At 41.7% G+C, this 16,760-nt stretch overlaps 1 protein-coding gene across 1 annotated transcript in view; it reads left to right on the top strand.

Moving 5' to 3' along the window:
* LOC109854252 (carbonic anhydrase-related protein 10) overlaps window positions 1-16,760 on the top strand; it is a 127,479-nt gene that overhangs the window by 81,090 nt on the left and 29,629 nt on the right. Inside the window, exons 3-4 of the mRNA XM_020427142.1 lie at window positions 1,320-1,456; window positions 10,587-10,778. Coding sequence (XP_020282731.1) covers window positions 1,320-1,456; window positions 10,587-10,778 — 329 coding nt within the window. The remainder of the gene's footprint in view (window positions 1-1,319; window positions 1,457-10,586; window positions 10,779-16,760) is intronic.

Below are 16,760 nucleotides of genomic sequence, written 5' to 3'. Positions count from 1 at the left end.
GTACAGACAAATGTTTCGGATATGACATCGTGTGCGTTCCTCACGTGTCATCACGCTGCCAGATTTCCGAGCCGACACGTCCGGCTTGTCGCTTACGCGAGTTGTTTATGCCACTAATAATTTATCGTCCGCCCTTGTAATGCGAGCCGCTGACCCGCTGGTCGACGGCGGGTTTTGCAAAAAAAAAACAAAACAAAAACAACAAAAAGAGAATAATACAGAGAGAACGCGCTGCACGAGAAGCTTCGCTCAAGGCGAGAAAGGGGAAGGTCTGTTTGTTATCTCTCGCGAGAGAGACGAGTGGATTAAGAGGATGACTTACAACTTTTGTCAGAGTTGTAGTTCGTGTGATAAATTGAGTCGTCGGACAGAACGCGGAAAATAAATCACATTTAGCAAATATAAGCGGAAGTAACATTTCGTTTTTGTCAATCATTGATATTTATGTTTATCACGTTTACAACGCGCGATTATTTTTGTCTTTTTTTTTTTTTATGTCCGCGGACGTTGAATAGGCAAACTGAAATATATATGCGAGAGATTCTGCAATTCTTGCGTTCTTGCTGCGTCGTTCAGATTTGCGATGACGACGAAGGATTCGTTAAGCCGGGCTTTCTCGAGATATCGATCCTCGCGGACGACGTGAAGAAAGTTAAATTTCTCAGAGGAGCGCGCCGCGCCGGAAAACGCGAACGTCGCTTGTGCTGCCTAAGACGGAAGTATCGGCCATGAGACGACGGGGGTTGGGAGAGAGGGGGAGAAGACAGGGTTGCGTCGGGGTCCCTGGTGTACGCGACCTGGCGAAACGAGTTCAAAATCCCTTTTACCGAGCGAAACTTGACGCGCACCGGACAAGGCACGGACCGGCCGGCGCGACCAGCCGGAAAAGTTGAAATTATAAAAATTTCAGATTTCTGAGCGGTTGACACGTGACACGACGATTCATACTCAAACAGAGAAAATAAGAATCTCATCTCTTGGGAATTCGCGACGGAATTTCTTCCGTTTGCTTCTCGGATGCTTGCGCACGAGATGCGACATAAGCTGCAAATGTCTCGATAAAACCACTACAACTTTCAGTTGTATTTAATTTTTTCTTTCTTACATTAAAAGTTTCCATTTTAAATGAGGCGTACAATGTAATATAACGTTCAATTTGATCGTAATCTTAATTACGAATCTTTTATTTTAGATTTTTTTTTTTAAACAATATTTATGCGCATTTTTTCTCTGTCCTGTGTTGTGCCTGATGATTTTTTTTCTATCTTTCAATTATCAAGTTTTTCTCGTAATGAAATATAACATTTTGTTTTTTGCAGGACCATCGTTCTGGGGTTTGATAAATCCGCAGTGGTCTCTGTGCAGCAAAGGAAGGCGGCAAAGTCCTATCAACATCGACCCGAATAAGTTGCTCTTCGATCGTCACTTGAGACCGGTGCACGTCGACAAACACAGGGTAATCTATCCAGTCTCTTAGTTCTGCAAAATAGCACCGTAATTTGCGAGTTTGTCTCTTTTTTTTTTTTTTTTTTGCCCTTGGGACACATATTCAATGAAAACGATCAGAGAACCTCGAGTAAAGAAAACGTCACTTAAAGCTTCGCTAAAAAGAGAGAGCTGCATTCAGCTTCGAGAACAAATGTTCGATCGATATTTTCATCGACGAATAATAATAAATTAGATACATAACGCGCGAGGTTTACATGAAACAACTTGCTCGTAACATTATGCGTCATACATAGAACACATTTGTGACGACATGTTCTGATTTTGTATGCGCAAAAATATTTGTATACTCACTGCGCAGCTTTAAATTTCAATGATGGACGTTTCGGCGAAAATTCGCAGCGATATTTTTACATTATTTATTGCACACTTCAGTTTTACATTATTTACCGTAGTTTATCAATTTCACAACAAATTAAAATTTAATGCCGCAACAGCGCATATTCTGTACTACATCACCGCGTGTTCGACCATATGTATATATATATATATATATACATGTATATGATCTCAGAAAAAAAAAATGTACGAAAGAAGTAAATCTCGAAGTTTGGTCTCATTTCGTGTGCACGTCTACTTCAAATGAAGACGAAAGAGTCGTCTGATGGGCGCTCGTTAGTACGGATGGAGCCATGCCGGCTATTCCTCCGGTAGAATGATTAAATTGCTCGGGTTTTTGCGTGGCGGACGGGTAATAAGCGAGAGAAAGAGAGAGAGAGAGAGAGAGAGAGAGAGAGAGAGAGAGAGAGAGAGAAAGAGAGACGAAGAGAGGGAGTCTCATTGATATTAACGATTCGGAAACGCGCTCACTCATTACAAGCATGATACACCGTGTGCTCTGAATACCGTTTGCTTGTTGACTGCCAGGGCTGTAATTATGTGTCACACACCGTTATGTATATTATAATCGTCGTTTTCATCACAAAATCATATACGTATGTGTAACATACGTGTGAGATTTTATATATATATATATGTACATATACATATATATATATGTATATATGTACATGTACTTATACACGTGTAAATACATATACAAATGGGGTCAGAATAAAATTATAGCATTATGATAATTATTTTAATTATTTGAAACTTGCAGCAGATTATTTCGGGGTAAAATGAGATATAAATGATATCGAGGCGCAAAAAATAAAATGCAATAGACGTTAATGATATTTCATAATTGCGCAATATATACGCGCACTCGTTCTCTCTCCCCCAATGAACAAATATATATGTATATAATTCTGTTTAATATTAAAATAGCTGCACAAACGTTCGTTTTGCAAAATTTTCTAACTTTTATTACGACGTGCTTTACTAGAGTTTCATGTTTTTCTGGGTTTTTTTTTTTTTTTTTTTTTTTAGGTGGGTATTCTACAATTCTTCTTATTTGAGGGAAATGAAAGAACCGCGACAGACAGACGAGCGTGATGTGTATTTTTGCAATTTATGAAGAATTTAAATGCAAAGTTAAAATTGTGTGTTAGTTCTGGTGTGAAAAATTACATGTAACAGTAGATTTAAAAATCGAAACGCGCTGCTGACTCGCGGTAAGAATTTGCATCGAGATATTAAGACTGACACGTTTCATTAATACCGAAACTAAGTTAAAATTAGAATGTCGGGAGAATGATTCATTTTGTGCGGGACACCTTTCTCGAAAAGCAAGAATGAAATCACGTTGGTTACCGTAGAAGTATTCCCTAAGCTGTCGCGTGGTAGTAATGGATTTGGAATTCACCAACGAGAAAGAGAGAGAGAGAGAGAGAGAGAGAGAGAGAGAGAGAACTCTCTGCTCCACTTTCTCACTGTTCATTTTTCACTGGCTGAGTTCGTTGATTTGATAATAAAGCCATTAATTACGAGGCCACCTATTTAACGCTGATTTCCGCTCCATCAGTGAAAATGCCTTCGAAGAACCCCGGAAAACGCTAATTTTCCATTAAGAAAACATTTATTCATCGTACCACGCGTTCGCTGAAAGCCACTCGGACCCGATAGTTTTTCAATAACTTTTTGACAAAAAATGAATTATGAAAAAATAAAATGGTAAAGTATTACGTAGGAAAAAAATGTGCAAAAAAACGAACATAAAAATATAAAAGTTTTATCATTAGTTCTTTCAAAGGAGATGTAACATTTTATATTTTCGTATAACCCCTCTCCCCTCCTTCTCTCCCTTCCGATATTCGTTATATTTTAAACTTTTATCTATCTGCATGTACAAGTGATTCATGCATGCAGTATGAGTGCATTGAAGAATATATTGAGAGGTCGAAAGCCGTTTATAAATGCATGAACGAAAAGTCTCTGTAAACTTTCGATATAGAAGAAGTATGAACTTTCGATGGTAGAATGGAGAAGAACTTGCGCAACGCTGCACGCGATTTTACATCTCCATTTATATTCTCATTGATATCTTTTTACTTTCGGCACGCACAACTACTCTATAATTTGAATTTTTACGAAAGATAAAAAAAAACTTATGCAAAATACGCGGTAAATTGTGGAGAGATTCAATGAGAAAGAAAAATACTAACCATTAACGTTCGTTTGCATATTTATATAGTTTGCGCGCATAAATAACACACGCACACACACGCACACACAGTTCATAAAACCAGTTTTGTTTATTATTTATTATAGGCATATTTTTCTGGCAAATTTTCACAACTCGCTGCGGAAAAAAAATTATCTCTTTGTTTGATCAGATAAATGAGAAATATAAGACATATGTACAAAAAAATTCTGCAATTTAAAATTAATAATACTATCGCGCTGTAACAGAGAAAATGTGTAAATTCTGTTTTGTGAACCTTTTTTTTATTATTTCAAATCGGCCGTGACTTACAACCGCGTCTCTTACTTTACATGCTTTTCCGAATTGCCCCATTCAATTTTGACGATTTCTGTTCTGTTTAACGTGGCCGCCGGGGATATTTTTATTTTACCAGTGAGGCATGTTATATCACTCTCTTTTTTATTCTCTCTCTCTCTTTCTCTCTCTTGTGTTCAATGTGTTGCCTCGATTTTCCACGGAACGTGTACCAGCGCGTTGGCGTGGTCGCGGCCTCGGAGCGTTATTTCTCAGAAACGCGAACATGAAAAATGCTCAGCTACCGTGACAATGCCTCCTCTTCTTGAATTCGCATTGGATGCCGGGTTTTGCAGACGAATATATCCCTCCTTCTCTCTTCCTCTTCCCGACTCGACTAGGTGCCCGCGCGCCGTCCGTATTTCGCCGGTTTCCCCATGCGCGCGAGATGCTGACCGAAAACTCTCGAGCGACGATATTGCCCGCGAAAGGATACAATAAATACGGCGCGATCGCGACAATAACTCTTTTGTACCAGATGCAAGCGACCAGAGCCGGCTTGCGACGCGGAAGATATTATTGCGCTTCGTCTTCGTGTCTCTCAATGTTGACTCTTTTCATCGCGCGTTGCATATCTCGCGTGAAGTAAACGCGCGCCTTTCATACATTCCGCAATCTCTTTATTGCTTTGATAACACGGAGCTTTTTGATAATAATTTAATAAAATACACAACGTCCGGTTTGTTCGTATAAAAAATTATATTATAAATTAGCGTGCAATTTAGAGCAAGTTGATAAACTTAATCGTAAAAAATCTATTTTCATTTTTTATGTATTTTGTATGTTACTTCTGTTATTTATATTTATTTTTCCGCAATTGTCATGCTTTCTTCGTTCGCGCTGTTATTTGTTCAACAACCTGCTACTTGTCCACCGATCGTATCTAAGGAAGTCGTAGATATGATACTTATTTTGCTTCCTGTTCCTGTTTCCTGCCGGAAAAGAAAGAAAGAGAAGAATAAGAGAGAGAGAGAGAGAGAGAAGAGATAAGGGAGAAAAATGCGCATTCTTCGACTTCGCCAAGCGTAGTCAGACCACAAAGTGTCTTCCGCGGAAATGCACATGAAAAGGTTTAAACGCGGTCCCGAGGTATCGTTTGCCCTGTCGACGTTCCCCTTCTCACGACGCGATCTCGTTTCCATTGCTCTTTTCGTTTGCCCGCCCTCGTCGTAGAGTCAATCTTTTCCACCGGCACCGCCAGTAGCTGTATTCTCACAAACTACGCTGCATGAGCACTACCGTCGTCGACGTCGTCGTCGTCGTCGTCGTCGTCGTCGTCGTCGTCGTCGTCATCGTCGTCGTCGTAGTCAGGATGTATTCTGTTGCGCTTTGAAACGAGCTACGGACGGGACTCTTCATTGTTTGCGTACTCTCTCGGCAGGCAGCTCACGGGGAAAGCGCTAAAGAGAGTTCTCTGAAGTATCCTCTCGCCTCTTGCCGCGCTGTTAACCACGTCGACGCCGTCGTCGCCTCGTCCTCGCCTCTTTCATTGAAACAAGCGGCGTGAAACCGCCGAGAAATCACATGCGGCAACGACGACAAACACAGAGGGGAGCGCGAAATTTTGAACATTTTATTTTACACAGAAAATAAATCACACATCTCGAGTCACATGTCTCGGGACAAAAATATGTTGAAAATAAATCTGATGAAATAAAATTACAAGGAAAGAGAGAGAGAGAGAGAGACAGAGAGAAAGAAAGAAAGATGGAAATGCATTTTATTTACTTGTCTGTGAGAAAATACGTGTGCGCGCGCGCGCGCATTGTCCCCTTTAATTTCTTGCTGAGATCCGAGTGTGACTCTCGATTTGTCGGGAACAAAACGAAACTGGGCTTCGTGCGGCGGAAACCGCACTGACGTCACACCTGGTCCCGCGCTATTTAAACGCGGTCTCGGTCCGTTTCATAGCCGACGCCAGCCGGCCAACCTCCCCCGACGAGGTCGTGCGGGAGGGAGCCTCGTGAATTTATACGCCGTTTAACCCGGTTAAAACTTTGGCACTTAAATTAAACAATAGAACGAACCGCGCGCCCCGACACCTCCTGGAGTCGAACGTACGTCTTCGGCTCAGCGGAGCTTGCGCCAGCCGTTTCATCTTTCCCTTTCCCTCGCTCTTCAGTTCGCTCCTTTGTGTTCTCTGGTCCATTCTCCCTCTCTTTCTCTTTCTCGCTCTCTCGCTCTCTTTCTCTCTCTCTCTCTCTCACTCGGACTTGTTCGATGTGGACAGTTCGACTGCGAAAACGTCTATAGATCGTTTTGCAGCACGGCAGTGTGTGGTAACCAGTCGCAGATACGATAGATACCATAATTTCACAGTAGAGATACTCGCGTTTCGAGCGAAATCTAATTCTCTCTGGTCATTTTCTATCCGACTGTTTTTCACAGTTGTCTTATCTGCTGCGATTCAATAATGTTATAAAAAACAACATTTAGAAATCTTTTATTTCTCAAAATTAAAGGCTTTGTAGAAAATAATTTACAGAAGCTTTGTGTATTGTATTAATTTCACCAAACTAGAATGTTAGATGAACGTTTTCGATAAGTTCTTTATATCAAACTAGATTTTAAAACTATATTTTTTTGAAGATAAAATATTTATTAAAAGAAAAATGTGTAAAATGTTGCGTGTACTTAGACTGTTTGGTTTAAAAACAATTGAATGCTCGTTGCATCTCTGACAAAAAATAAAGTACAATTGATTGACTCACGTGACAAGAATTTTGTAAATAAATTTTAAACCTGTAATTTGTAATACTAGCACAACACTACGCGCACGCTATTATTCTTTTTAACGTATTTTAACGTATTGTGTCAGTGAAACACATCTGTCACCGCGATGACAACTAGTATATACGTCTTACAAACTATATAATACAAATATAAAAAATGTCAGAAATAACGCATGAAAATCAAAATCAAAAAATAGTGAGTGGAAGGAGTGAAAAAACAACACGTGACTAAAGTCACATTAAAACGACTTTTGACGAAAGGTCAATGACCTTTGTCGAGAGGTCAATGACCTTTGTCGAAAGGTCAATGACCTTTGTCGAGAGGTCAATGACCTTTGACAAAAGGTTACTGATTTAAAGTAGTTACGTAATTGTAGTCATGTGGTGTTTATTCTCTTATCTTTGTCACGTGACCTTACTTTAATCACGTTTTTAAAGACACGTGGCTAAAGTACAGTCACGTTTCTTTAGTTACGTGTTGTTTTTTTTTACTTTTTCCTGTCACGTGACCTTACTTTAGTCACGTTGTTAATTTTCTCCACCTATACGACGAACTGTCTCAAAATTGCTTTTCTGTCATCATTCACTCTCTCGATCGATCGATTCGATTTAACTCGACTCGATCTACCAACTAATCAGTCGGCAACGCGGAAAAAAGATATAACAATATATGCGATACATCCGACTCTAAAACGTGCAATTCGCGGTACACATGGATTTTGTTATGAGGGATAAAATACCTAAAAAATCTTGTGAGTTATCGCCAAAAATCTGTGCGTGCATTTGGCGAGGTACTCGTGGTAATTTTATCGCAACAAGTGATCGAGTAGATTTTGATTGAACGGCACCGAGAAGGTCTTTGCGAAAACCTGCTTCTATCTCCGGCGCACACCAAAGCCGCGCCGCTAAAGGCGCTCGTCGATACCACGGTACGTTTCTTCGCACCGAGAACACTTCTCTGCAAAACCGTTGAATTGTATGTGCACCATTCCTCCCCGGCTTGTGATCGCCATAATCGAAGCTGTAACGAGCGCGTTCTCTTACGTCGCGTCGGAATTGCCAATTCCCGCGAGCGTGTACCTCCGCGTGGCCGCGCGCGCGCTATAATTGAAGCCGCAAGTTCCTCGATAAACTCTCGATTGTGTGGGAAGAGACAGTCGTCGCACAAATCGGCGTAACCGCCGTATAAACAGTGAAGAGGAAAGGGTTCGGAATGTCTGTTAATTCGCGAGAAGTTCGCGCGCGAGCGAGAGAGTTCCCGCCTTTCCGAATTCCACGGGATGGACGTTACGTGCTTCGCGTGCGGACCGATTTCATCCGACTGGTGGTTGCCTTAATTTGTGTTAATTACCCGGACGGAGTGTTGCCTCGCTGTGTATTGGGCTTTTGCGAGTCTTTCGTGGCGGCGCGTTTCCACTACTTCCCTCCCTCACCCCGAACTACTGCCTTGATTTCGCGTTTCACGCGATAGCTTAATTGTACTCCGTTGCGAGGTCTCTCCGGTCCGGTCGCGAATCTCGTTTCGATCGAAAACCGCGCGGCAACGAGGCGATACAACGATTCGAAGACAAGTAAATCCCATGTTTTACGATATCCTAAATTTTCCGGGGACGTAATCGCGTGAGTGCAGCTTCGAATTTATCGAGTTTCGACAATCTCATAAACACACTTTGCGATTGAGCTCTCGCTTTAGATACATCAAGAGACGTTCGTGCTCTTATAACTAACTAAGCAGCTCTCGACGCATTAACTCGATTATTTTCCCGCAAGACTTCGTCTAACAATAGACATTATCCGAAAAAGCAAGTTGTCGAGAGATACGGGCGGGAGCGTTAATCGTGAAACATCGCCGAGAAGTCGATAAACTTTAAGAAGATTTGATTTCACGCGCTCTTCTCTCTTTTACGTTTTTCTTCTTTGCTGTCCTTTTCTTTCCGCCCGAGTACGACGTTGTCGTGAATTTCGCAGTTCCTGCTGAAAAACAAAACGGGAGGTAGAGAGCGCGGGTGTGTTGAAACGACAGGCGCGAGAATGCGCAATGACGATTGTTCGGACTTGAGCCGGACGACTTTCCGGAAACGACCGGCGGGAGAGTTTAGAACGTGGGCGTGGGGATGGAAGATGATCCAATCCTCCTCGAGACCGAACTCTCTCTCTCTCTCTCTGAGTTTTGTCGAAAGAAAGGCGGCCTTTGTGTGCGCCTTTCGGTATCGCACGGAACTATCGTGTTCCGCCGCGAGTTCTCTTCCGGTTTCGCTCTTTCTTCTTGAGAGTCGGACCCATTGATCCCCAAGTTCGAAGACGATGGTGAAGAAAAAAAAAGAAAGGCAAATAAAGGAACTTCGAGCCGACGAAAAAAAAAAAAAAAAAGACAAAGAAAAAGAGCGCGCGGAGAGAGTAGGCGGACGAATTATTTCTGGAGGAGACGATCGAAGGGGTGGAAATCTATCGCGAAATAATGAGTTATGCACCATTGATTTTTCTCTCTTATGCGTCGGGGAGGCAAAGCGTCGTCGCGCTTGCCTGGCTCGCGTTCATTTCTCTCTGTCATCGCGACGCGAGGATGTCTCTTAATGAATTCGCGAGGAAACAGACGATGAAGGGTTTGCGAGAAGTGAGATTAACGATCGGTATTAGCGCAATCGGCGTGTTTAAATTTAGATTTTTTGTTCTTCAAACTCTGTAACATATCATATAAAATGTCGAAGCTAGCAGAAGTACGATTTTCATACGTATAATGCAAAATTTACTTTAGTTTTGTTTCTTTAACTCGATCTCTCGATCTTTTCGAAAGAATCGTTAGAACAGAAAGATTCTATATCGATATCAGAACCTTTTGCGTGTGAAAGAAGATAGAAGGGGATTTGTGAAGATGGCGAGAAGATTTTTGGGGAGGGAGAGAGAGAGAGAGAGAGAGAGAGAAAAAGTGAGAGGTCAGAGACCAAAAATCTATTGCAAAATAATAAGTTATCTCCCGACGACTTTTGCCGACGTGTCTTCCGCGGCTGGCTTCTCCCCGAGGTTACCTCATTATTTCTAACTGATGACGCCATAATTCAGGTTCTCGGCGACGTACAAGAAAATGGACTTCCCTCCCCCCAGCCTCATCTTGCACTTTGCCGAGCTCCTGTGCGACATGGCACCGTGTCTGGTTTTGCTATTCCGTCCAATTAAATGCCTAATCAATTATCCCGCGAACGACGAGTTGCCGCCCTTTCTTGTAGACATCTTTGCAACCGCGCTCTTGCGCACCTCATTACGATAAGGCATGCGGGAGAGCCATTGTTTGCGAATCTCCGTTCCAAAGTGCGGCGAATTAGCATCAAAAATTTCTGCACGTTAGTGCTCTCTCTTTCTCTCGCTCTCAGAAAAACTCTGTTCTATGTTTAAGAAAAAAAAAAGCGGAAAACGAAATCAATTTAAACGAAGTTTTTTAATTGGGAAACGTGGGAAAAATTTTGTTTCAGATTTCCGGACACTTGCAAAATACCGGACAGTTTTTGGTGTTTAGAGCGGACAGGGAAGCGAAGATACGCGTTAACATAACGGGCGGCCCGCTCGCTTATCATTATCAGTTCGAAGAAATATATATTCATTACGGACTGGACAACGCTCACGGTTCCGAACATCAAATCAACAACTACGCTTTTCCCGCCGAGGTGAGTATAATGCGTGTCAAATAAAAGTACTAAAAAAAATTTCGAAAGATTCTGCGCAAACAAACAAAAAAAAACAATTAAAGAGAAAATGTTTTTTTTTTTTAACTTCAGCAATATTAGAAATATTTGTTTGTTACGCTTTTTGACGAAGTCTCACTTAAGTCAATTACTTCCATGCGCTCTGGTATATCAAATAAGAGAAAGAGAAATCATTTTCAAATGCGCGCCAAGCCGAGTTAACTCGCTGCAATTTTCGTCGTATTTGTTTAAAAGTGCTTGAATTTTTAACGTACAGTTTGCATGAAGAAAACCCATTTCGGAGATCAGGTTTCCGAGCGGATTTCGAATTAATTAGAAATTGATGCACGTTTCACTTCTTGCTAATATCGGATTCTCTTTTCCTTCTTCGGGGAAACTATCCGCACGTATTTCGCAAAGAACATTTGCAAAGAAAAACTGCCTAAACATGACAGAAGAAAAAAATTTGCGTGTTGGGAGATTAAAAAAAAAAAATAAATAAATAAATTTTACACGTTCGAGAATTGACGTTGGCAAAACGATCGCCTCGTACGAGCGAGGGATGTTGCACCTATTTCGTTTTGAATTTGTAATTGCGCGTTCGCTTTATTAACTAATTATAATTTATATGATATTCTACCGTGAAATGAGACTTACAACAACAACAACAACAACAACAACAACTGCAGTCCGGGGTTTTCGGTTACGTTGTAACACCGCAAACGCGGTGTAGACAATCATGAAATTCTAATCATGCTATTGTCCTAGAAATCGCTTTACAAAGCGACAAATAATTAGGATTATCGTGTAATTTGCAGTTTGCCAATTAATTATAACCGCAGCGCAGTCGTGGCGCCGTGTCTGTGACACACAGGCATACCCCCGACGCGCATCGGTTCCCCTCGTAAAATTTCTACATATTGGCGTACGTGATTTTATTCGCGAATGAGCTGTACACACAAAATCATTGAATGTGAAACGAGAACGGAGAATGACCCGAGAATGACGATATAATTAATTGAAATTAATTACGTGCCGGCATCGTAACGAGACAAATTAAACATTCGTTAAACGGGACATGACGGCGGCCCAATTAACTATGACCCGCTTATTTCTCCCGAAAACACAACTTGCATCCCACACCATGTCTCTTCTTCCCTCGATTGCGATTTAATTTTCTTAAATCTCTAAATAATCGCACGCGGTTTGCCTACGTGCGTCGCGTCGTCGTGCTAATGCTGCAAGTTTCTCAACCGCGAGGAGAAATGATCGCAGCGATAGTTGTGACAATTGTCGCTTGTATAGTGGATTTTTTTTTTTATCGCAATTCCCATTCTTCGAAAAATAAATCAATTATCTTCGATATCCATCGAAAGATAAATTCTTGCAGAAAAATACGCAATAGGATGTTGTACGCAGAGATTCGACATGAGAGAGAGAGAGGTAGGTGGGTATTATATATAGCGAGTATTCGCTAAAAAATTGAACTCCCCCGGAAGCGCGCGGGCGCGCTTGAATTGACGGAAATGTAATATCGATTAGTGCTCTCGTAAATACAGGTCGAAGGATACTTCTCTTCGTCTTTTTTTCTTAATGACTAAAAAGGGCAGATTAATGAATCCGCGCAAGCAGGACGTAATTATCGAGAATCGATAATCAAGAAGTCTAAATGCATTTGTAGAATGTCGAATCGATGATATACACTACCAACACGAATTTCACATTTATTAAAACTCGGCCGCACATAAAACTCAATATGCCAATAATAACTAACTTTCGGGCCGGCAAATCCTTTCAGACGGTGATAATGAGTTGTAAGTATCTCGACGGTAATTTAAATCGAATATTGCAAATACGGTTAAACGGAGGAGCAACCGAGTTGCGATAAAATTTTCGTTTGCACCTTATTGCAGTTTTTTGCCGTCAGAAGAATAGTTCGCTTCCCCTGATCGATTTCATAAATAGAAAGAGTACAACTTCATTTACAACAAAAACTCCCACGCTACCGTTATCTCTTTCTCTTGCGAATTTTTTTCGTAACGTTTTAACGTGTGTATAAATCGACACAAAGTTAATCAACACACTACGTAATTCACGATGTTGTAATTATCGTTTCTTAAACAATTTATTACACAATTTATTAATAAAGTTTTTAATACGCGTAATATTTTGATGTGAAAAGGATTAATTTCTCTGTATGAAAGCTTCTGATAAATGTGCTCATTCGGTGCAGCACACATTTTGCGTTTAATTTATTTAAATCTTGATATAAAAAGATACTTTTAACATAATAATTTAATAAATGAAAAATATCTTTGTAATTATAACAACCTTGGATAATATTATCGAGAATTAATAATTCTTCATTGTCACTGCGTGTTTTTGGTATCAGACTTGTTTTAAGCGCGAAAGGAGTTTATAATAATAGAGAAATAGTTTTCATCGTTTTGAACCTACATGTTTTATAACAAAATTCAAGATTTCTTTACTTGGATACAGATTCGAATGTTTCGACCGTTATTCCAAAAACGCACGACGTAAGATGTGTGTCACGAGGCAAATCTCGAAAATATCGATCTCGTGCATGTATATACATATAAATATTCCTCCTCTTCGGATACGCGCGTGTGATATCAGGCGCGTTACGGGAATAGAGGAATGTTTGAATATCGCCTAGCTCACACACACACACACACACACACATACAAGATACAAGGAATTTAGATGCGCAGTTTCCAATTCGAGAGTGCATTTTTATTTTGAACACAAATACGAATCTCCAGAGGGATATACGGAGTTTCCATCTTGAACGCGCGTTTGGATGTTTCGCTATTATCGCCGTGTTTCGAAAAGAGACGCTCGGAGACGGACACACGTGTAACGCGCGACCTAATCGTCTTTTTTTTCCTCTCTTTTTTTGTGTCCGCCAAAATTCACGATATCCCGTGATTTACTGGCGGGGGGAGGGGGAAGAGGGGGCGCTGAGTGAAGAGAAGAGAGAAATCGCGAAACACGTTGCTGTTTCGCAAAACACCAGGAAAAGCGCCAAATGCGCGGGGGAGAGAGAGGGAGGGGAGGTAGGTGGCCATTATATTATATATCTTTGCGTCCTCCTCGGTGTGAGGAACGGGCTTTCAATGGCCCCGTGAATCAAAGCCAGTCATCTACCATCGTACGGTCTAACGCCCCTCGTCGTCGTAGCTTACTCTCGCCGCTTCTCTATGTGCCGCCGCTACGCGAGCGTATACGTGAATTAATTTCGGTCGTTGCAAGAAGCGCAGATCCGGCGCACGTTCTCGTTCGCCAAATCTCGGACGGAGGGAGAAGAAAATCCATATCCGGATTCGCTAATTTTAATGTAACGTAACGTAACAATATTGCGTTTTGTCACTTTTTTTTTTTTATGTTATGTTTAAAAAATATTCTCGAAAATATGTTTTTCGAGTGTGTTTGCGAGCGAGAAAAGTCTTCGATCTGAAATTGAGATCGCATTCTTGCGCGACGCTCGCAATCGCGCGTATCGAATTTCGGAAATACACAGACACATTATCTGGAGTTGGGAAAGTGCTGATAGTTAGGTGGATAAAATACGATGCGATAATCGCGCCGGTATGTAACGTTATAGTCAATAAAGAGAGCGTAACATGTTTATTGATCATTAATTCAGTGCTCCCGGCGGGAAGTGCAAACACAATTACATTCGGTATCGGCGCGCGGAGCATTATGCCAAGTGTACCGTAATGCCAAGTGTTCGATAGGCGTCTGTGTATTCAATGACAAAAGTTGCTCTATCTCAATTTAGAAAGAGACCGCGACTTTTGAACGAAAGTCTCTACCGATATGTAAACAAATTGAGAGACTGCAAAAATATAAAACGTCGATTTTCTCTTTCCGTTTCCGCTGTTGATTTGTCGACGCTGATTCCACGCGTGAAAAAAAAATTATAACTTCCCCGCTGGCAATTTCTAAACTTACACGCAACTCAACCAGGAATAATTTTTTATTTGCAAAAAAAATATGTATCTCTTATCTTTCAATCGATATTTTATTGTGCACGAAGAGAAGAAAATAGTTTCTCGCTGCTCTCAGAACAGAGCTAGCACAAGCTTGTGCTATTTGGAATGTGTGTTACGGTGGCGTGTGTGTTGTGTAGCAGTTACGGCGCGTTAAAAAGCCGAGCGATTAATCAGTCCGGCGGTGAAGGGTCCCGCATAGCTCGGCAACGTCAAAGGGACGCGAATAATTCAAGCTGCAACGGTATCTTAGCCGCGTAAACACGGCGACGGCGGGCCCGCAGGATCATGGCTGGGCGTTGGCAGCGCGCATAATGAAATCTGCATTAATACGTGTGCCCAGAAAGCCCCCGGGGGAGAGCGAGACAGGGACGAGAAGAGAACTCGGAGGAGAAGGAGGGGTGTAGGGTTGGCGGTTAGCGGCTGGGCGCGTTGGTTTGGGTAGACGGTTTCGGGTTTGAAAGCCCGGACGGAGGAGACAAGAGGATTCCAAGAGGCACGACACTCGAGCGAGTCTGACCCATTACCAGCGTGTTTGAGGGACGAGCCGCTTTGATGCCGAAAGCCTACTCGAGAAGCAGCTGATGGAGTGCCTCGAGTGCGCGCTTCTCGAATGGGGTTTGTCCCTTGTCCCTGCCCCTTGCAACCATCCGGGAAACGGATGTCCATGGGAGTGCCTATTTCTGCCTATCCCTATTCCCGTTGGGCAGGTCGTCCCTGTCGAGACCGTTGGCCGAATTTATGGCCACCTGCTCAAATTGGGCAAATCGCGCGAGCTGCGTGTTATTGTTCGTCATCGATCACAAACGCAAGAAATGTCGGGAGGGTCGCGCGAGTTTACTCAGCGCGTCTTCAAATTGAAATAAAAAAACAAAACAACTCGGGGATAGTGTGACAAACAAAAAATAGGTTTGAATAGAGTATCCGATCGAAGAGATTTTTTAATCAAATCACAGTCACACGATGTGAGATCACATTGTGCTTGGTGAGAAAAATAGAAAATCATTAAGATAATAAAGTGTTAACTTGTCAAATTTAATCAATTTGACACACACAATTTAATGTGAGTAAAACAGAAAATAGATTACTATTTTTACGCTATTACGTTCAAATTTTTTTTCTCTCTCGAAATTTTTTTGATCTAGTTTTGCGTTGTTTTTGGAGCATAAATTTGAGAAATTCAATTGACCGATTAATTTTGACATGAAAACCGAAACAGAACGGCGGCAGTGCAAATGCGACGTAGGATACCGAGGGTCCTTTTGATAGGAACGGCGCGCGCTCTGACAGCCGGTATACCCACTAATGGTCAAACAACGTGGCACGGGATTCGAGTGCTATGATTATGCCACCGGAGCGTACACAAATTGACAGGCATAATTGGTTTAATTTCTGCATGGCGTTCAGCCTGTGGAACGCGACCGTTCGGAATTGTCTGGAAGGACGCTAATACCTTAAAGCCACCCGTCCCTATTGGCGCACTTCATCGCGCAAACTCGAGCGTGGTAAACGCAACAAAATTTATCGCGCGTATGTATACACACACGAGTTCAGTATATTAATAATTAATTAATTACCGTTCTTGATGCTATAATAATTGCGTGGTTAAAACGAGAGAACTCCATGCGTGAATATTTTTCACGTGAAAATTATGAAGCAAACCGATAAAGCGCAGTGGTAATAATTATCTTCATATAATTATCTTCGATATTTACGGGCATCATCGCTCTGTGTTTACATGTTTCACGGTAATAATAGATTTTCGCGTACGCCGCCTCTCGATTTGTTAATTTTTCGGGCTTCGTCATTATTAAGTTTGCAGCGAACAACTCTCTTTTCGGGAAAAATATCCCCGCGGGACACGCGCACGCGCTCTTCGCGAACGTATGGAGAAATAAAGGGAAATCCGAAATGGTGGCGCGTATATTCGCTTAATTATTCTGTGCAGAGC

Source organism: Pseudomyrmex gracilis, unplaced genomic scaffold (assembly GCF_002006095.1).
Source record: "Pseudomyrmex gracilis isolate BER0280 unplaced genomic scaffold, ASM200609v1 scaffold_62, whole genome shotgun sequence".
NCBI lineage: Eukaryota > Metazoa > Arthropoda > Insecta > Hymenoptera > Formicidae > Pseudomyrmex > Pseudomyrmex gracilis.
Note: the sequence above shows the minus strand (reverse complement) of the source record. Positions and strands in the feature narration are given on the sequence as shown.